This window comes from Xiphophorus hellerii, chromosome 5, assembly GCF_003331165.1.
Source record: "Xiphophorus hellerii strain 12219 chromosome 5, Xiphophorus_hellerii-4.1, whole genome shotgun sequence".
Taxonomy (NCBI): Eukaryota; Metazoa; Chordata; class Actinopteri; order Cyprinodontiformes; family Poeciliidae; genus Xiphophorus; species Xiphophorus hellerii.
In genome coordinates, this window is record NC_045676.1 from 3,382,155 (window position 1) to 3,404,507 (window position 22,353).

The window sequence follows — 22,353 nt, forward strand, 5'->3', positions numbered from 1 at the left end:
TCCTGCACAGCTCTAATGGATAATCAATACTCTGATTAATTCAGCCTGGCGGTATTTAACTCATGATTCATGGAGAGGAACCGAGAAAAAGATCCTGATTAAACCACATGAGGCGCCCAGCCGCCAATCTGATCCATATAAACACCAACAGCTGCTGCTGCTAACAACACCTGGACGGGTCTGAGAGTCGAGCGCTCCTCCGTCTCGTCCTCTTTGTCCTCAAAGATGCAGCTGTAGTTCTGGATGAACTGGACCATGATCTTATTGCAAATATTTTGATCCTTCACGGCTTCAGGACTGGGAGCAACTCTGAAAAAACAAACAAATGAAACAAGTTTCAGTTCAGAGTGTTTAAACTAGGGACGCATGGTTTGTTAGATTAAAATCAGTTCCAGTCGATTAACTAATAATGTCCGTTAGACCTTCCTCTGTGTTGTAGTTTAACCTCCATCCACAAGGGGGCGCCACTGGTCATCTTTTAAGTAGAGCCAATTGGCACATGAATAAAGATGGAGGACAGAGGTTCCACACAGAGTCTATCCAGTGTGTACAATCGCAAATTAGGGCCATTGTAGATAGAAAAGCCAAAAGAGGAGTACATTTTTGCCAAAAAACTCAGCAAACTTTAGATTAATCTGAGAAATTTTATATAAAAAAGTGGACATTTTTGAGTTTGAAAAGTAAAAAAAATTTCTTGAAAAAATCTTAGAAACTTTGAGATTAATGTCAGAAATTTTCCCGAAAGGGAAATATGGGCATTTATGAGTTTGAAAAGTTAAAAAATTGCTAAAAGAAAAAAAAAAAAAGAAATCTTGAGGTTAATCTAAAAAAAAATTTAAGAAAAAACTTATTTGTCTCAAAAGTAAAAAATGTTTAAAAGTCCAAAACTTTCTGAGATTAATCTAAAAATAAAATCTGAGTTTTTTTCTAGCAAGTTTCTGACTTTTCATACGTAATTTCCATGTGTTTCCAGAAATTTACTGTATTTTTCTATCAGAGTTTCTTTATGTTATGGAAATACTGTTGTCCCTCTCTACACAAGAGAACATTGAGGTTTTTAAGAAATCAGCTAATTGTTAGTCGATTGATAAGATCAACTTTAGCTTAACTCTTTAATTGATAACTTTCATCCCTGGTTTAAACAGATCATGTGTGGAAATAAGTTTGAGAATCTGTTCCTGAATAAATGCTGCTCGGTTGGCGTCTTGGTGTTTAGATGAAACTGGTTCGTGTTTCATCTGAGCTGCCTTCCTGGTGAGCTAACAGCTGTGCTGGATGGCAGCTTGGCTGCAGGCCGAACTGTAAGTCTAATTATAAAACCTGGGCATGCAGAGAGTCAGTGGAGAGGAGAACAGGTTGTACAGTGTGAAGCGCTTGGCACACTGAGAGCTGATTGTGTTTCATTTCTCGATTCACAGTCTGAACAAACCGATTTATAACCAGTGATGACGACCTGAAAGCATTTCGCTCTGCCTCTTGTTTCTTCTTGCTTTCAAAAGAACTTTTTCTAATCTTCTGACGAGGTTTTATCAAAAACTTATCAGGAAGCCCATCGAAGGTTATTTTTGGTTTTAAATGCTTTTTCATGCATTTTTTTCAAACAATGACAGCGTTTTATTAAGTGTTTGGTTAGAAAATTAGATACTTGAACAATTAAGAGGACTAGAAATGGTTTTAATCATGTAAAACAATTCCTGAAGGTCATGTTATTAGAAAATTTGTTTATTTGTTTATGAAAACACACCAAGTTGGACCAAAATGTTTATCCATCAACTATCTTCCTCTTAATCGGGTCGCTGAGGCTTATTGACTTCCAGATCACTCAGGTTTTCTTGAATATTCATATTTGGTTGCAGCCGTCTTCCTGTCCATCTGACGCTGACGCTGCCTGATGCTGCCACTACCGTACTTCACAGTAGGAAAGTTGATGTCCATCTGATGATCTTTGCCGTTTCTCTCCAGACATGCCAAATTTGGTTTAATTAGATCAGAGAATTTAGATTCCCATAATTTCACACTCTGTAAAGTTGACTGCATGTTAGTTTGTTTTAATTATGGTTGGTCTTCTTGTTCAGATGCAATGAATCTCCATTCTGAGTGTAAATGTTGTGAATTTTTATGCAGCTATTACATCTAAATGTTTTTTGATTCATTTTGTAATTATTAATTTTGTAGTTATGAGTTATTTTGTGTTGATTTTATACTTGTTTAGGGTATAAAAGCTTAAACTCCTCTAAAGATTCCTGCAGTGTGAATATTTTGGCTGTTATTCCCCTTGCGGCGCTGCCAGGTAACAGGCCTTTAATGCATCCTGCAGGAAAGATGCCAGATACGCAGCAGGATGTCGATAAATGTCTTCATCCAACACCAGGCTGATGAGACTGATTTTGTGCTGCCTTCAGCAGGAAATGTAAACACAAGTTGATTCATTTATATAATATTTTTGCATTATTTAAGTCTGAATTTTAAGATTTTATTTCGTTTTCACTATACTGGCAGTTTAATTCACCTTTCTGTGCAAACAGCGCCATCTGCTGGCCAAGTAGAGTCCCAGATGGAGGACTGTGTTAACCCTTCTAACAACTTTAATGTGAATAAATATTTAAAGTAATGAACAAAAAGCATATATCTGGTCTGCGATATGTTTCAGTTTTACTGTCAATCAAATGTTAAGTGTGTTTCTTCCAGCCTTGATCTTCTGCCAGTTTGTGCCAATGAACTCAGTTTGGATTATTTTCAACAGAATCGAGTTTAATCATGAAGCACAGCAAATTCCCTCGGGGAAAATACAATCACATTTTCTTCCCTGTAACACGCCGTAAAAACGAAGCGTTCGAAGTCGCATCCGTGTTTGGCTGATGGCTCTCTGTGGATCTGATGACTGATGGCCGTGTTGGCGGCAGTCCTCTAATTAGTTTGCAGCACGTGTTTTGGCACGGCTGTTTATGGAGGTTGTAATGCTGTGTGGTGTGTTTGATGTTCCTGCAGGGTGTGTTTTTTTTTTAATTTAATGAGACACTGTATTTTCACCTTTGCTCTGACGGTTTCATCAGTTTGTTTCCTAGAAAAGAAATCTTTGATTGGTTTATCACCGCTTCCAAGGAGCCTGATTTAATCATTTAATTTGGAGTTAGTGAGCAGTTCCCCTGGTTTTCTTTGCACTTCATTTGCAGTCCATATTGCTCCTCCCTGCAACTCTTTCCAGCTCATATTTTTAATTCATTCTGAGGCCAGATAGGAGATAAAATCCCTACATAAAGTTCTGAAATCGGCCCAAAATCTCTTTTCAGTAGGGAGTTGTTGGGAAAACTCCAGGAGTTTTAGCCATCGGAGGCAACTCATTTTTATATGGAGTTTAGCTGTTTTGCACAATATGTAGTATATATAGAATATAGTAAATAGTCACTGTATCTATATCTACCTATCCTCTCTTAATTTTTCAGTTTAATGCCTTTGACTTTGCTTCAAATGTAAGACTGTTAACTTCCAAATTAAGAGATTAAACTTTTTTTTTTGCCCCCCAGTTTTATTGCTTACAGCAGAGAGAAACTGAGAGAATACAGCTGCAAGACATTTTCAAATGTTCTCTAAGGCCATCAAAGACGTAAATATAGTCAAAATAAAAGCACAGATGTTAGCTTTAATTTACACAATTGAAGATCTTGTCAGCAAATCTGATTAAATACAATCAGGAATTTATTAAAAGAGGAACCTGAGCACCATAGTATTTTAATCTTTTTTGATCAAAATTATAAATGGCCCACTTGGATTTATTTAAATTTTATAGCAAAGGATGCATGACAAAGATAATTTTACCAAGTATTTTATTCTAGCTTCTACTGCAAATCTCTTAGTACTCTTGAAGTAAGAATAAGCTCATTTACAAATAACTTTTCAGCAAGATATGGCTTGTTGCAAGTCAATAAGGAATTAGTGAGCTACAACAAACGCCTGCCTTGATAAAAAGCTACTTGTAAGTTAGTTTTGTCTTATTTCAAGTGTTTCAAGATACTTGCACTAGATTTTGGTCTGCTAAATGATATCTTTAGTAGTTTTGACTGATTCAGCTTAAGAAATGGGAACAAATGCTGTCTTTTTGACAGGCTGCTAATAAGTAAGTGTCAGAAAAAGTAATTTAAAAATCTGCTGAATTTGAAATGAGGAAATTTTGAATTTCCAATGATTCATTGGAAAGATTTATGTGTCTTTACGAATAAAAGTGAACAAGGATAGAACTTAAAAAGCTCCAACCTTCAGAAAGACGAGTATTGTTTACTGAAGTAAATTTTTCTACTCACTGAAAGACGCTGGGTCCAAACACGGTGGCGAGGTTCTGGGCCGTCATGCGGTTTTCTTCGTGGTTTTTGTCCACCAGAGTCAGGAAGTTGCAGAGGTAGCGCAGGAGGTTGTGGTGAACATCTGGCAGCTGCTGCAGGAAGTCTCTAATCACCAACCAGGAAACATCACCTCCTCTGTCTGGAAAACAAAAAAACATCATCAGAAAGACTAGCTGTTCCTCAACCAAACACATAAATTGATGTTTGCTGATTTACTATTTATTTATGATTTATTTAATTTAAAACAGGGACAATATACAGTATACATTAACCACAAGTGGAGAGATGCACTGTATGAGCTGTAAGTGCTAATTTCAACATGTAGTCACCGCTGATCAGCTTCTGAAAATTTTAACCATCTAGATGTTGATTTGACATGAAGTGGGATATGTTTTTCTACTCAGTTTGTGCAATTGGAGAGTACCCCACAACATGATACTACCACCACCATGCTTGATAACTTGTGAACTGTTGTTGAGTCTGGAAACGTGACTTTAGATTAAACATATTTCTTGTCTTTGTGACCAAATATATCAGCCTTTTTCTTCTTCGGCAGATGCAGATTTCAGTCAAAGGTTCAGGTCCAGATCCAACCAGTTCTTGCCAGCCAGCATATTTCAGTTTGATCCCAAACACCCATAAAAACTGATGTTTAATCTCCAGTTATGGTGACTTGGAAAAGCCTTACAGCAAAGAGCCTGAAAATATGTTGAGACTCTTACTCAGGATAATTAATTAGGTCAGAGTTGGATAAACGGATATGACTGACGCAAATGTTGTGAATGGCTCTCTGCTTGTGTTCATGCATGCGTACCAATATGGGTACATCTGTGTCAGTGTGCAGAGGGCCAGAGGGGAACAATGGCCTACAGTTGTAACTCTACAGATGAGTGAAGTTCAGATTCAGTGCAGGTTTGAGTGAATACTGTTTATTTTACGTTTCACCTTCGTAAATTAAGATGCTGAGGAGAAAAATGCACAGATTGTATCTAAAAACATCTTTTACACGAGTCTAAGTTTAATTAAGAAATTAAAATAATTTAGATACATTAAATATGTGGGTATCTTAAGATGCTGCAGTGTTTAGGTCATCAAAGCATACTGCTCTCTAGTGGCCAAGTTGACCACTACAAGCACTCAACATGCTAAGTCGAGTAAATCTCAGTCAGTTAAAATTCATGGAAATATTTACAAACTTTTGGGTGATATTCATCATTACACTTTCTTTGAAGTGCAATTTTTACAAATATAAAAATCTAACCTTGTTGTTCCTATTAAAGTCCGAGCTAGCTTTAAGCTACTAGCAGCAGAGCAGCTAGCCTCTAGCTATTTCATCAACATCTGTTTTAACTGTTGTCAGGTCGTACTTCCACGGTACCAGTGCGAAGCAGTGATTTATAAAAGATAATTTATGTTTTAGCTGTTTCCTCAAAAGTCAGGATTTCTGAGTTCTAAGTAAAAACATTTTAAAAAGGAAGTGAAGCGACCACTGAAGTTGGAGCACTAGCTTAGAAAAGTCCCAGAGTTCAAAATAGGTTATGTATTTTTGCCTTTTGGTAATTCATTAGAGAAATAATTAATGGTGAGTGTTTTCAGTCATTCCAAGATCTAAGTTCTGATTTCTGAAGTAAATTGAACATGGGTAATATTAGCAAAAATCAGCACTAATAAAGGCTAAAGCCACTCACTTAAACTTGAAAAATGTCACTTTTAAGTTTAAAGAAAAATATATTAGCATTAATATGATAAATAGTAGAAGTAATAGAAATGCAACTAAGTCTCCACTTGTTCTACCCAAGCTTTAATTTAGCATTAGCACAGTTAGCTCCTTGATATATTTTGCATAATTATAGAAAAAACTTGACAGTCCTGATTCTCACCCTGCATGGAAAAGTGGATATAAAAGGATTTAATTAAATTTAATAAGTAAATGAAGTAGTTTTGAATTGAATTGAATTTGTTTGGGAAGTGGGGACCTCTAATCGAATTCTTCCTTTTGACCCACTAACCTTGGGCTGGCTCTCATGCCACCAGATTTTTAAAAACATGTCTGTAATATGTGTGGCAGACTGGAGATAATGTCTTGTTCATTTCAAAGCACTAGAATATAATTTTCTGTCTCTCAATAGCAGAAAAAAAAATAAAGAAAGAGAATTTATTAAAATGAACAACAAAAAAGCAGCCAGAGTTTAAAAAAGGGAACTATAATAGAAGCAAGAAATAGCAACAAAGAGGCCAAAACAGTTTCACAAAGTCCAACAGAGTACCAATATGGTTCTCTGATAAACAAAGCAGATCTTTATGGCAGCCATAAAAGCAAAACAAACACTTCAGCCAAACTGTTCTCTCCTCTGCCATCATTCGCATAAAATATAACCTCCTGGATCTGGAGCTGGACGGGAGCAAACACTTTCTCTGCCAAAAAAAACTCACTTTAAATGTTTAGGACTGCCAAGATTATCGCCCTGAGATCCATGACTGCTGGGATCAATAACTCAGATTTAACTCAGCGATGACCTGGTTGGCTCTGTTTGATGGAGAAGCTGCTTTCATCCATCTATGACCCAGATATTCATAATATTTATTTATTACACTTCTGCAAAGTGTAATAAATCTGCAAATACTGGCTGTAAAATCCTAAAGCTCCATCTACTTCTGCTAGTTGGATCACCCTGAGCGGATAAGATAAAGGTGGGAGTGGGAGTTAATGTTTTACCCTCATAGTGCTGTATGAGTTTCTGCTGCACCGTGGAGCCGACCAGGCCTTCAGGCAGATCTCTGAGGTAGCGTTTGAGCAGGCTGGACACGGTGCACAGATCCGACTCTGAGAGCAGCTCCGCCTCGTCGCCGCCGCCGCCGCTCTCCAGTCGCAGCTTCAGGGTCTCCACAGCCCGAACGTTCCCGTTTACTCTGAACAAACCTTCCTGATGCAGCGCTGCAGAAAGGCGAAGGAAAACACTATTTAGTTACAGTTAGACACCTAATCATGGAATCGGAGCTGTGCAATCAATTATTCAGTAAAACCAGTTACTGGTTTTACTGTTTTAAAACAGTAAAACCAGTTTTAAAATCTCGAGGATTTTTTAAAATCATTTGTGAGATCAGTACAGCGAATGTAAGACTTTGATCAATCAATCAAAATCAAATTTTATTTGTATAGCACATTTCAGCAGCAAGGCATTTCAAAGTGCTTTACATCATATCAAGCACAGAAACACAAAGCAACATAGAATCAACAATCAAAACACGACATTAAGTCAAGTTCCATCAATAAATTTGTAATTGATTACTTTTCAAATACAATCCTAAACAGGTGGGTTTTTAGTCGAGTTTGCATCCATAGAAGGTTTACCTGTTACACTCCTACTGTGTTATATGGAACAAAATACCTGTTGCTATTTTTATTCCCACTCACAATCACACAGTTTAAAACAATGTAGACAGCATTTTAATGGGCTTCCAGCACGAGGCTCCCTACAACTCTCACAAAATTTCGCTCTGGTCTCCGCCGTCCCTCACGGATTTTTGTGCAATTTCAACATAGAATCAACAATCAGACAATGACATTAAGTCAAGTTCCATCAATAAATTTGTAATTGATTACATTTCAAATACAATCCTAAACAGGTGGGTTTTTAGTCTAGATTTAAAGAAAGTCAGTGTTTCAGCTGTTTTACAGTTTTCTGGAAGTTTGTCCCAAATTTGTGGTGCATAGAAGCTGAATGCTGTTTCTCCTCATTTGGTTCTGGTTCTGGGGATGCAGAGCAGAACCAGAACCGGAATACCTGAGAGGTCTGGAAGGTTGATACAACAACAGCAGATCTTTAATGTATTGTGGTGCTAAGCCGTTCAGTGATTTATAAACTAACAACAGTATTTTAAAGTCTATTCTTTGAGCTACAGGGAGCCAGTGGAGGGACTTTAGAACTGGTGTTATGTGCTCTATCTTCCTGGTTTTAGTGAGAACGCGAGCAGCAGCATTCTGGATCAGCTGCGGCTGTTTGATTGATTTATTGGACAGACCTGTGAAGACGCTGTTGCAATAATCAATGTGACTGAAGATGAACGCATGGATGAGTTTCTCTAGATCTGGCTGAGACATTAGTCCTTTAATCCTGGAAATGTTCTTCAGGTGATAGAAGGCCGACTTTGTAACTGTCTTTATGTGGCTCTGGAGGTTCAGGTCAGAGTCCATCACTACACCCAGGTTTCGGGCTGATCGCTGGTTTTCGGTTGTAATAACTGAAGCTGTGCATTGACTCTAGATCTATAACTCTAGATCTATAACTCTAGATCGTTCCTCTTTAGGTCCAAAAATAATAACTTCAGTTTTGTTTCTGTTCAGCTGGAGAAAGTTTTGGCACATCCACACATTTATCTGCTCTAAGCATCTGTTCAGTGATTGGATGGGGTCAAAGGTCACCTGGTGACATCGTAATGTAGAGCTGTGTGTCATCTGCATAGTTATGGTAGCTAATATTATTTCCTGTTATACCCTGAGCTAGTGGGAGCATATAAATATTGAATAAAAGGGGTCCTAGGATTGAACCTTGGGGTACCCCACATGTGACCTTTGACCTCTTTGATGAGAAGTTTTCAATTGAAACAAAGAAATCCCTGTTCTTTATGTAAGATTCAAACCAGTTAAGCACTGGACCGGAGAGTCCGACCCAACTCTCCAGTCGATTCAGTAATATGTCGTGGTCAACAGTGTCAAAAGCTGCACTGAGGTCCAACAGAACCAGCACTGTGGTTCTGCCACAGTCCGTATTTATATGGATGTCATTGAACACTTTGACTAGGCCAGTCTCTGTGCTGTGGTGAGCACGAAAACCAGACTGGAAGGAGTCAAAGCGGTTGGTTATAGTTAGGAAGCTAGTTAATTGTTTACACACAGCTTTTTCAATAACTTTGCTGATGAATGGGAGGTCAGAGGTCAGAGGTCGGCCTGTAATTCTGCATTAGTGATTTGTCCAGATTGTTCTTTTTTATAAGTGGTTTGATTACTGCTGTTTTCAGAGCCTGGGGGAAAACGCCTGATGAGAGCGATGAGTTTACTATCTGGATCAGATCAGCAGCAATAACAGGCAGGACTTTCTTAAAGAAATGTTCTAGAGTTATAGATCTAAGACATCCAGACAGCAGGAACTGGAGCTTAGTTGACTTATAATTTCCTGTAGGGTTTTATAATTAAGTAGTTGAAATTGGGTCATTTTTCCTGTATTTGTTTTGTTTGGGCACAGCATTGGTACTGGCTTTATAGTGGATGTACAGATTAATCCCCTGATTTTTTTAATTTTCTCTGAAGAGAAGCTGGAAAACTGGTTGCAGGCGGCAAAACATTGGAATTCAGGCGGTAACGTCACAGGAGGGTTTGTGATTCTGTCAACTGTTGCAAATAAAGCTCGAGCATTGTTAATGTTTTTGTTTATGACATCTGCAAAGAAAGCCTCTCTTGCATGTTTTAGTGTTAAATGATAGTTACGTAGTCTTTCTTTATAGATGTCACAATGAACGTGGAGTTGAGTTTTACGCCATTTTCGTTCTGCCCTACGGCAGAGTTGTCTTGCAGATCTAACTGTTTGTGCATTTCTCCATGGAGATTTCTTCCTACCAGACACAACCTTCATTTTAATTGGGGCAATGGAATCAATGACACCTGAAACTTTAGACTGAAAATCATTTACCAACTTATCTACGTCATTACAGCTTAAGGGTGAGGAAGAAGAGTAGATTTGATTAAAAGTTTCTGCTGTGTTTTCAGTGAGAGAACGTTTTGTGATGGTTGCTGATTGTCCAAGTGGGTTAAAAGATAAAGAACTTTCAAAGATAACAGCGAAGTGATCCGACAATGAGACATCAGTTACAGAGACACTGGAAATATTCACACCCTTACTGATAACCTTTAAAGGGTCAGTGCGTCCAAATGGGAAACCTCCATATGGGTTAAACCAGATATTTACATACTGTAGAAAAGAAAACATTTTTTTCTCATATGACATAAAATTTGATCCAATTTTTTCCAGAAACACCTGCTAAATGCCAGAAAAATCAGAAAAGGGTCTTCTTCAAGATAGTTTTTAAACAAACCTTTTTTAAAAACGTAATGCGGCATTTTATGATACTTTTGGAGTATTGGATTCTTCCTCTTTAATTGGCCTTTCAGTTCACATCAATGTAAAAACTGATTCACTGTGGAAAACAAAATCTCTCACTTCAGACTTTGTTGATTTGGTTTTTGGATTCATCCACAGATTTGTGTCCAGATGACTCAGCTGTTGTGAACTAACCAATCAGAAGCCTCCAAAGCCATGACATCATCATCTGGGCTTTCCAAAGTATTTAAGATCTAGCAGACATTGTGTTTGCATAAACTTTGAAATATAAAATAAAACAAACAAAAAAAAAACATGTCTAAAAAATCTTTTTGTAAATCATCTGGACTTTTAAAAAATTTATTTGTTTTTCATAACCTTTCCCAAGATGATCGCAGATCATAAATTATTTTCTTCCAGTTGTTTTTGAGATTTAAGAGTGATTCATTTTGATACAAACTTTATGAACCTTAACATAATTTAATAACCATGACACACAAACCAGCAGGTTTTTCCGCCGTAAAACAATGTTATCTTTACAACACTATTTTATGCTTGTCATGTTTTTTTAGATCTAATTTTGTGGGTTTATTTGAATCTTTATCATAACCCAGACGACCCTGATCACAGCAAGGTGATGACCTGAATGTTTTTTTATGACTCATTCATGCCTCTGCCGATATCATATTTTGATTTTAGTCAATGTTTAACTTAAATTGTTTTAACGTCAGTTAAAATTAAACTTGTGATAAAATAAACGAGTATGTGTGAGATTTTACCACATCAACAAAGATCCTAGAGGTTTTTCTCTCTCAAAGAATCTCACATAATCTTTACTCTCAGCAGCTTTAGCCTTTAAAATAACATTTAACCATTGCTTTGCAGCAAAACGGAGCTGGATTCAAAAGTATATTTCATTCAGAAACTGCTGTGAGTAAATATTTCTTTGCTATAGTCTTAACTTGGTCGGTAACAATTTACTAAATAAGTTAAAAATTTAATTGCTGCAGCTGGAGACAAAATATTGCATTGTGGAGGACAGTCGTCCATATCTCTTTGATAAACGCTACTGTTTATAATTTAAAATGAATAAATATTATGTCTTCCAGAAGTAGCTTGTAAAAAGTTCTGTACTCCTGTAGTGACATCTAGTGGTTAAATTGATGCACTGCAGTATGTGAGAATTAAAAGGTTAAAGAAAGATTCGAGGTTTACAACGTGTTCCAAATCATTATGCAAGTGATATTTTCTCACATTTTTAAAAATGGTCAATGCAAATGATGGTCAGTATAATTTTCAAGGCATGAACTATTACAGTATAAATCTAATTTTACTGAACAAAGCTCCCCATGAGAACAGTATTTGTTTTCAAAAATAAAAAACTCAAAATGCAAAATGTTCCAAATTATTATGCACAGCAGATTTTCTAAACATTTTATGGATTACAAAGAACTGCAAACGGTCACTCTTTGAATGTGCAGCATTAAGTGGTCAGATGTACTAAAATCAAAAGCTATTTCAATCAAAAACATCTTAACAGACCGAGTTACATGTTAACATAGAATCCTTTCTCTGATATCACAGCACAATTCTTGCATCCATTGAACTTGTGAGTTTGTGGAAAGTTTCTGCTTGAATTTCTTTGCTGGATGGCAGAAAACCTTCCCAGAGCTGCTGGTTTGATATGAACTGCATTCCATCCTCAGATCTTCTGTTTGAGGAAACTCCAAAGGTTCTCAATAGGGTTGAGGTCAGAGGTCAGAGGAGGATGGTGACCACACCATGAGTTTCTCCACTTTTATGCCCACATCAGCCAATGACACGGTGGTATTCCTTGCAGCATTCATTGTCATGCATGAAGATGATTTTGCTACTGAAGGTTCGGCTCTTCTTTTTGAACCATGAAAGAAAGTGATCAGTCAGAAAATCCATATACTTTGCTGAGGTCATTTTCACACCTTCAGGGACTCTGAAGGGGCCGACCAGCTCTCTCTCTCTCTCTCTCTCTCTCCCCATGATTTCAGCCCAAAGCATGACTCCACCACCTCCTTGCTGATGTCACAGCCGTATTGGGACGTGGTGGCCATCCACCACCAATCCACTACTGTGTCCATCTGGACCATCCAGGGTTGCACAGCAGTCATCAGTGAACAAGTCTGTTTGAAAATTAATCTTCATGTATGGCTGGGCCCACTGGGACCGGTTCTGCTTGTGAGCTCTGGTTAGGGGCCCAGTAGTAGGTTCATGCACCAGTAGTAGGTTCATGGAACCTCAAGGTGGATCCTCCACCTTGAGGTTCCAGAAGCAGCAGCAGCTTATAATAACTGTTTGCTGCTTTGCAAGGACATTTTAACAGCTGCTCTCTTAATCCCATGAATGTGTCTAACAGAAACTTTCCTCATTCTGCCTTTATCTGTACAAACCATCTTTGTTCTGAATCAGCCACAAATCTCTTCACAGTACGACAACGCTTCACTTTTCGTTAAATATCTCATGTTTTCATACGGCACTACACTATCTGATGATTTCCATCAGCAGAGATCCTTTCTCTTTCCCATATTGCTTGGAACCTGTGGCCTGCTTAATAATGTGGAACATCCTTCATAAGTAGATTTCCTTTAATTGAGCTCAGCAGACAAACTAATCAACCAGCTCTCTGAAATTAATTATAGTGATTCAAAGAGCCCTGACACACAAAACCATCTATAAATTTAATAGCACAACAAAAAATGTAATCTTTATGACACTTAAATCCAATTTGCATAGTAATTTGGAACACGGTGTACAGATATGGTAAATTTACATTACAATGATCAAATGTTAGCCACTCAAGTGTAGCTGGAATGCATCTAATATACATTTATCCAATAGAGCGGGTAGTTTTCTGTTGATGCACATTATTTATGTCAATAATGTCTGTTGGGGTGTACTTATATATATATACTGTACATTCTATGTATATATATATATATTCATATGTGTGTATATAGAGTATTTACTCATTTGTATTTTTTGAAATACAGACATATTTCAGCAATATGTTGAAAACATATAGATGTTTTTGTATTTATGTGCTGTTTTTCTACTCTCTACTGTTTTCTATTCAGTTGTTTTTCCATTTCTGTTACTCTTATTTTTTTCTATCCTTTTCTGATGTAGTAGCTTAAATTTCCCACTTGTGGGAAATAACAAAGGATTATCTTACTTTATCTTATTAAAGTATTCTGCTGGAAGTAAACACATTTTCTATTGCAGGTTTTCTTTCTTCCATAATTTGTTACTCTTTAGTTTGACCTTTTTAGAAAGAAAATGTCTTTTCATGTATGTCTCATTGTAGAAACATTGAGAAGAAAAAATTACTGTACATTCATTTATAAATCTGAGCTTTCTTTAAAGTAAATAAAGCACAGAAATATTTTTTAAAAAAACATGGAAACCACAGCACCAAGTCTGTCACAATAACAAATTTAACAAGTTATTGCAATAAATGATAATATTGTTGCTTTTAGAAGATTTTCCTGCATAATAATGCAAGGATGCATCCTAAAAGATCAATAAACTTCTAATGAACTCTGAACCATGAAGACATTATAAATATCCAAAATAAATAAACAAAAACAATAAATAAAATGAATTATGAAGTCTCTGTAAACACAATTATCCTTCAAAAAAAAGGGCTAGTTGAGATCAAAACCCCAGACTGAAGACTTCAGTCATCCAGTTTTTGGGAGAAAACGAGAAAAGAGGAAACGATAAATCAGGCAAATGGAAATTATTGATCTAATTTTATCGTGCAATTATTGCTTCTTGCAACAGGCCTGTACACACACTAATGTTTTTTTTTGTAATGAATTGTTAAATTCAAAGGTGATTCTCGTAATTTCAAACCAAAACATTAATATTGTTGAATATGTTCCTGTTACCATGCTTGCTGAGATGCTCCACCATCCTCCGCACCAGCAGAGGCACTCCGTCCTCCACCAGGCCGCGCTCCCTCAGCTCCAGCAGGGACGCGCCAAACACCTTGGTGCTTTGGGCTGCCACAGCTCTGGATCTCAGCATGGGTATCTGGACCATCCTCTTCATGTCTTCTCTGACCAGAACCGCAGTCTGGTTGTGCTGCAGGGAGAGAGAAGAGCAGAAATCAGCCATCATGAGGCAGGCGTCAGCTCGGAGCTGCAGGATCACTGCAGGAAATGCAGCTCCTGTATTTAGAGCGTCATGCCATGGGAGGTGAGGAGAAGCGTTGCAGGTTACCAGGTTACACCTTTGTTAAAGAGAGAGAGACACTCAAACACAAGGTTGCAGAAATTAGCATTTTAAGGTCATAGATTCATAACATAACAAAAGCCTTACCTGGTTACCTGTGGAGGCACACATTGTTACACTCACATGGTAAAACTCTGAGTTAAACTGTCACCTGCTTCCATTAAATCTCTGCCACCTGCGTCACTTTTACTGCTGCATCGTTTTATCCGTCTTTGTTTATTCAGTTCTGCTTTCAGCTAAGACTTCCTGCCGTTCTGGATCCTGCAGAGTGGAAGGAAGTCTCAGTGCGGTTGTCATGGCTACAACTCCACCATATTGTAGGTCCATGGTTCAGCCATTCACACTGCAAAAACACAAAATCCTACCAACTAGTACTGGTCCAGTTTCTACTGCAAATATCTTAGCACACCTGAAATAAGACAAAATTAACTTACAAGTAACTTTACAGCAAGAAATAGCTTGTTTTAGGTCAATAATTCATTGATGTTGATGAAAAATAACTAGATAAATTGGCACATTACTTAACTTACACACAAGATATTTTCCTATGCTTTTTGTGAAATAATCTGACAATGGAGCTAGTACTTTTTCATCAATATTAGGGAATGATTTACTTTAGACAAACTACTAATTCTTGCTGAGAACTTACTTGTAAGTAAATTTCTCTTATTTCAAGTGAACTAAGATATTTGCATTAGAAACTGGACTAAAAACACTTGGTAAGATTTTGTTTTTGCAGTGCAAACAGGTGGACTGACACACTGAGAAATGTCTGAACTGAGATACGTTTCAGTTCTTAGTGGCTGATGAAAACATATTTCATCAGACGGAACATTTTATTTGTTCATTTCATTAACTTACAGTTAAAACAAACCTGTCACAGGTTGACATAAAGAAAAGCTTAAATGTAGTTTAAAGAATGAAAAATCTTGCATCGTCTACCACAATGTTTTTTTCTTCCCAATTAAAAATGCAAAAAAATACAATTATTGTAAATTCTTTGTCCTTTACCTGCACAGCAATAAATGAATAAGTAATATTTTTAATTAAAACAGACATTAATATGACTTTTTCTTTAATGTTTAACTTTTTGAGCCAATTATTTTCTATTTTGTTGATCGATAAAATGTTTTTATTTCACTTTCAGGAACAAAAATAATATTTCTCTTCTAAAACCTTTGCTGTGTTTAACCAATTACAGTGGATGGGTGTGACCAGTTGTGTTTCTGAGTAAATGTTGCTGGATTTGTTTTGGTTTGTGGCATGACTTCCTGTGAAATAAAATAAAAACAACAAGTAAAGGTTAAATTCTTTGTGTTGTTCTAAACATTTTCAGGTGAAGGATTTCAAAAGGTTTGCATCTGAAGCAGATTTTCACCGTCCTTTAACTGCAGTCAAGAGCCACACAAAATTATTCAATATGCAGAAAAAGTAGCTACTCTAACTTAATAAAGTTAGAGTAGTTGGATCAACTATTTATTTTTTTCAGTGTTTTGTATTATTGCAATACATATCAGGTGAGCATTGTCAAATATTTTTGTGAAATATGAGATAATAAAAAGTACACAGTTGCACTGTTGCTGGTGTAAATCTAAAGATATGGACAGAAAAAACAAAACAAAACATAAAGACATCAAGAGATTCAAATACATCAAGTTGATTAAATACAAATTATTCCCAAAATCCTATCTAATTATAAAGATAATTTCAGGTTTAAGTTTTTTTTCTGAAACATTAGGGTTTTATGGAACTTTTTTTATTGCTTTTTATTCATTTTATTTCCTGTGTGGAGTAAAATAAAGTTCATCCCCCCACAGATTTCCAGTTAAGCTGATCTGAGACGAGGACATAATGACCAGATGCTCTAAGTCCATCTTTACTGCCATGACTACATGTGGTGACCTCATACAGTGTTGATAAAACACCAGAGGTAAATGCAATCACTGCCTGCACATGTGCAAACAGAGGAACTCAAAAGCAGCCAGATGCATAAGTATGTATCATTAAGTATTCAATTATTCTATTGATTAATCTGACGATTAATTGATTTGTCGGATGAAAAAATTGTCACATTCTGCAGATTTTTCGTTAACCGCTAAAGCTTATTTTATACAATAATAAATTCTATAAAAATGCAAATAAACAAATAATTCAGTTCCTTTTTAAAATAAACATTTTATTGCCTAAAATGCAGTAATACAGCATTCTCTTCGTGTTCGTCTCATTATTTGTAGCAAAGGATTAATCTGCAGCTAAAAAATACATTAATACAGTCTAGAGTTGATGTTTTGAATATTCTTTTGACCAACCGATTAATAGTTGCATAGCAAAAGGTGCTGGACAGGAGATTTTTCTTTTCTGGAATTTAAACCAGGTGAAGCTAAAACTTTGGCACTGCAGGGGGTCTGGGTCGAGCTTATTGTGTGTTATTCTTTCAGTAATTGGCCTTCGTTGTAGTGCTCCAGTTAATAATTAAATTGTTTGTTATTAAATTACTTTGGCGATCATGTCACCATTCGATTAATCACGACTAATCCGATTAATCGTTCCATGTTCGGTCTACAGGCAGTCTAAGGTGATCTAGAACCAGAATCCAGATCCAACACATTCCTGAGTGTTTGTCACTCTGTGGGACTGAAAGTGAAAGTGAACAGAGAATCATAAAGCTCTCCTGATCCCAAGGTCTTGTCACAGGATCATTCCTGAAAAAAACTCTCCGCTCAAAAAGATTGTGCTGTCACTTAGCAATTCAACTTTCTGCCAGGCCTTTGGGAAGAAGCTGGCTAAGAACAAAAGGCTTCAGGAAGCCATTTTCCTCTATTGTTTACAGAGACAGTCAGCTGCGACGCATCCTCCGTAATCCTCCCCGCGTTTTGACAATGCTTTCACACTTCATGCACACAAAGACACGCAGTTCTGTGAAAAAATGTTTTAAACCACATCTCCAATTGGCTTACATATAGCAGAAAACATTGAGAAATATGTGTTTAGTTGATTTTTTTCCTGTATTGTATCAACGCCTCTTGGAGATAAATCTTATACTGTTGAAAATTCTGTTTATTTGCCTTTAAATGGTAAAAAGAAAGCAGATTTAAGTATGTCTATTGCAGCCATAAATAACTTGACAAATTCTCTCTGCCAAAGCTGAACAGGTTTTGGTGGAGGCAGTGTCATGGTATGGGCCGCCGTCTCCCTTAAAGCTGCAGTATGCAGCTTGTAGAAAAATATTTTTTTTGTATATTTGTTGAAACAGATTATTTGCCTTCTTCCAGCGCTGTCTAGAAACAACCAATCAGAGCCAGGAGGCGGTTCTTATTGCTGTTGATCACTGCTCCATGTGGCGATGCTCATTCTTTCTCTTCCTCCACCTCTTGCTCTCTGCTACTGCAGATAACACAGCCTATCATGAATGCTAATGTTAGTTAGCACAGCTACATAGATTTCACATTTTTCTCAATCTAAAGAGCTCTAATGTCAGAAACACTTTGAAAACACTCTTTTAAGAAAGGTTTCTTAAATCGCTAATGTGCTTTAAATAATCTCTGTTGAGTGGAGGGTAATCCAGTTTAAATTATCATATTTTAACTGGATTATTTCAATTATTATTATCTTAATTGATTATTATTATTATTTATTTATTTAATCAAATTGACCATTAGTTTAAATATGTAGAACGGGAGTTCCCAACTCATTTTCATTTTGGGCCATGTAATGATTATGAATGTCCTAAAAGAGCCGGCTGAATATATTGATGCCTATTACAGTTTTTATTGATTGCTTTGAGAAAGTTTTTATGAAAACTACTAATTCCACTAGATTTTTTCACTTATAACTTGGGAGAATGTCTTCGGAGTGAAATTATCTGCTTATGGAACTAGAACTTTTTCATCCACACTAAGGAATTATTTACTTTAAACAAGCTCTACTATCTTGCTGAAAAGTTTCTGGACCAAAGCTACTTGGTAAGATTTAGTATTCTTGCAGTAAAGAATTGAAACATCTTGTTGGGAATCCTTCATTCCCTTTAAACGAAAGATTTCAGAAGTGAGTTCGTGGACCGAACGCCTCGGCCGGATCATCTCGTCCTGTTTTCTGCTCTCTGATTCATGAAGCGGACGACAGGCCCCGGCATGCGCGGCTCTCTTTGCCCTCCTCCTCCCCCTGCAGCTCCTTTTTTTCCAGGCTCCCTCCAGTATGTGGGTGGCCACTGGGCCAACTGGCAGCAAAAACTCCACAGACGTCAAAAACAGCTCGGAAAAAACTTACAGTAGGGAAGAAAAAAAAGGAGGAAACGGGACATTTTAAGCAAGTGATGTAATCAAGTGATGAAATAACAGAGATGAAAAGTCAGAAGTTTGTGAAAAGTGTATTTCTTTGTGTTTTACATGCACTGATATTTAAGAAAATAAGTGCATTTGATCACCCGGTTCCCCTTTAAAAGATAAAGTTACTTTTACTTCATGAAGAAAAGCAGGATTCAGAGCAGGAAGCAAACATTTTTGGCATTTTTTCCTCCCCAACACAGCCACTCAGAGGAATACCGACTCGTTATTTTTATCCTTAAACTCTCGTTCACAAGTTGCTTTACTCACACAGATGGTCATAGCTCCTGCCCCCATTCTTCCACCAAAAAAACTCCAGCAGAGGCTTAAAGATGAGGGGCAAAACTGCAGCTGTCCTCCTCTTCCTCCTCCTCTGTCAGAGGAAAAACCCCAGAGCTCTGCCCAGAGGTCCGCCTTTATTCCTCAACATTTGAATCCTCCAAAAGCAGAAAGAAGATCCAGTTATGAAGAGTTTGTTGGTCAGTCAGTGCCGGTAGATTCAGCGGCGTTCAGCCCCATGAGGCACAGATTAGTCCCTCTTCCTCCCTCTTTATTCCCCTCTGCTCTCCCATGCTGAAACCCGAGCCGAGCTCTCCCATTGGCTCACCGAGACGCTCATGTGACTCGGGATAAAATCCCAAACATGAACAAGTCCTGCAGACTCTCTGCAAGGAAATGAGGCTGGGAAGATAGAGGATGATAACAGGGAGGAGAGGAAGACTGAGCGCTGGGATAAAATCTATTCATTATTCAAATATTAGGTAAAAGAAGAAACTAAATTCAGTTTTTTTAGTAACTGGCAGCTGTAAATATTGATGTTTATGATTTTTTAAAAGTTTTTAAACAAGGTGTGTAGATTTATAATTTGGAAATCGAGTAAAAATCCCAACTTTTCACATTTTTTAAAATGGTGACCATTTGTTACTGTTCAGCACAACCTTTTTCTTTAGTTTATGTCATAATTTTAGCCAGCGATGAAGAAACCCATTCAAACAAAATCTGTGTATTGGTTAGAAAAATGTGTGTGTTCTCACACCTGACGGATAAATAATTTACCTGACAGAGTTAAAATAATTTAATTCAACTAAGAATTGTATTGTAGAGAAGATAACAGCAGGCAAAATAATATAAAAGTTAAAAGAAGTGACAGTTTTGAAAAAAAAAAAGGCTCTGGGATACAAACAAAATGATTTGAATTGAATCACCATAGTAACTAGTGGCTCATCATTTTTGGGTTAATTGATTAATCATTTTCTGATTAATCCATCATCAGGTAAGTTTCCACCTTTTTAAAAGCAATAATTGCACCCAGATGACAAAAATTTGACTTTGCCCTCAAAGGATAACAAAAATATTGCAACATTTTAAAACTTGAGTGGCACAACTAAACATCCATCCATCCATTTTTTCACACCTGTCCTGGTGGGGTCGGGAGGTGCTGCTGCCTCTCTAGCTAACGTTCCGGGCGAGAGGCGGGGTCACCCTGGACAGGTCGCCAGTCTGTCACAGGTCAACACAGAGACAGACAGGACAAACAACCATACACACACACACTCACACCTAGGGAGAATTTAGAGAGACCAATTAACCTGACAGCCATGTTTTTGGACTGTGGGAGGAAGCCGGAGTACCCAGACAGAACCCACGCACACACAGGGAGAACATGCAAACTCCATGCAGAAAGACCCGGGGCCGGGAATCGAACCCAGGACCTTCTTGCTGCAAGGCAACAGCTCTACCAACTGCGCCACTGTGCAACAACTAAACAGGAAATTGAAATATAAACTCAAATTTGCAAATATATGGAGTTTTATTTGAACATAAATGTGATTGTAAACAAATACTTACATTATTAAATACTCTCACTTTTATGTAGTTAAGACAATAAAACACAACTCTGAACCCTGAAAGCATTTCATCCTGATCTGTGCAGATTTCATATCGTTTTGTTATTTTCATAAATGAACTTCCGGATGCTGTTCTCGATCCAGTGGCTGAAGGCCGACACTCGGGTGAACACCGACGGTTTCTTGTCTTTGATGCAGCCCTGCGGTCCGAAGCTGACCACACCGTGCACCTCCCAGGTCCCAGCGGTGGAGCAGGCAAACGGACCGCCCGAGTCGCCCTGCAGGGCAGCAGAATAAACTTTTGATGCATGAAGACGTTCAGACGAGACGACGACTCATTTCTGTGTCCTTGAATTTGGGGCAAACGGTTTATTAATAACCTGGGGGAGTGAAACCTGACTGAGGTTTTATTGACCTGTTCAGTGCTTTCTGTAGCTCTGAGACTCTAAACCAGGGGTGGGCAACTCCAGGCCTCGAGGGTCAGTGTCCTGCAACTCTTAGATGTCTCCCTGGTCCAACACGCTTGACTCCAACAGCTGAATAACCTCCTAAGTGCAGTCAAGTTCTCCAGAGTCCTGCTAACACAACCTCATTATTTGTCTCAGGTGTGTTGATGTAGAGATACATCTAAAAGTTGCAGGAGACCGACCCTCCAGGCCTGGAGTTGCCCACCCCTCTAAACCATGCTCCTGCTCGCATGGTTGGTCATTACGGCAAACAAATAATGCCCGAATGTGCTTTTTGTCCAATTATAGCTGCAATCTGGGCAGCGGCGATTTCTAATCAAGGTTGAGCGACCGCAAACAAAACAGCCGGCTGATTGTGGAATAAAAAGACGACCCAGCTACGTGACAACAACACACTTATGTAACGTTCAAAGGCTGTTAAAAAGGAAATCATTTAGTTTTTCAAAGAGGGCTTCCTGGGTGGCCACAAGGGGGCGCTACTAAGGCCTCAGAAAGTTGTATGGAAAATGATTTTAAAAAAGTAAATATAAAGAATTTTATATAATGCCATTTTATTCAATAGCGGATTAGGGTCATTGCAGATAGAAAAAAGACAGAGGAGTAAATTTCCGCCAAAAAATCTCTTAGTTTTGAGATTAGGCTTAATAATTTTTTTAAGAAAAAAAACTTGGAAATTTCAGAGTTTGAAAAGTTGAAAATTAGTTATAAAAAAACCTCTGAATTTGTGATAATAATCTCAGTTATTTTTTAAATAATTTGGAAATTTTAAACTTTGTCAAAAATTTGCTAAAAAGCTCAGATATTGTGAAAATTATTTCAAGAATTTTCTAGAAAAATACGTGAAATTTCTGCAGGATCAAAAATCTGAAAAATTAAACCTTTGACACTGGAAATTTCTGAAAGTAAAAAAAATTTAACTCCTGAAACTGAGAAATTTCAATGTGGTTTTTGTGTGTAAAATTCCTGAGATTAATCTCAAAATTTTTGAGATTTTCTAACAATTTTTTTACTTTTCA

General features: G+C 37.3%; 2 protein-coding genes across 8 annotated transcripts in view; both read right to left on the reverse strand.

Moving 5' to 3' along the window:
• fam13a (family with sequence similarity 13 member A) overlaps positions 1 to 19,572 on the reverse strand; it is a 66,916-nt gene extending 47,344 nt beyond the window's left edge. For 2 of the 6 annotated variants that reach the window (XM_032562922.1, XM_032562918.1), the window contains exons 1-5: positions 19,294 to 19,570; positions 14,356 to 14,551; positions 7,054 to 7,272; positions 4,299 to 4,476; positions 171 to 309 (exon numbers count right to left, since the gene is read on the reverse strand). In XM_032562922.1, coding sequence (XP_032418813.1) covers positions 171 to 309; positions 4,299 to 4,476; positions 7,054 to 7,272; positions 14,356 to 14,551; positions 19,294 to 19,320 — 759 coding nt within the window. In that variant the 5' untranslated portion in view covers positions 19,321 to 19,570. Of the gene's footprint in view, positions 1 to 170; positions 310 to 4,298; positions 4,477 to 7,053; positions 7,273 to 14,355; positions 14,603 to 14,788; positions 14,903 to 19,293 lie in introns of those variants that run through there. The other 4 variants (XM_032562921.1, XM_032562920.1, XM_032562919.1 and 1 more) reach the window with 4 other exon arrangements.
• A 1,237-nt stretch (positions 19,573 to 20,809) lies between these two features.
• LOC116719334 (ovochymase-2) overlaps positions 20,810 to 22,353 on the reverse strand; it is a 30,557-nt gene continuing 29,013 nt past the window's right edge. For both annotated transcript variants that reach the window (XM_032561826.1, XM_032561827.1), the window contains exon 25: positions 20,810 to 21,148. In XM_032561826.1, the coding sequence (XP_032417717.1) occupies positions 20,960 to 21,148 (189 nt within the window). In that variant the 3' untranslated portion in view covers positions 20,810 to 20,959. The remainder of the gene's footprint in view (positions 21,149 to 22,353) is intronic.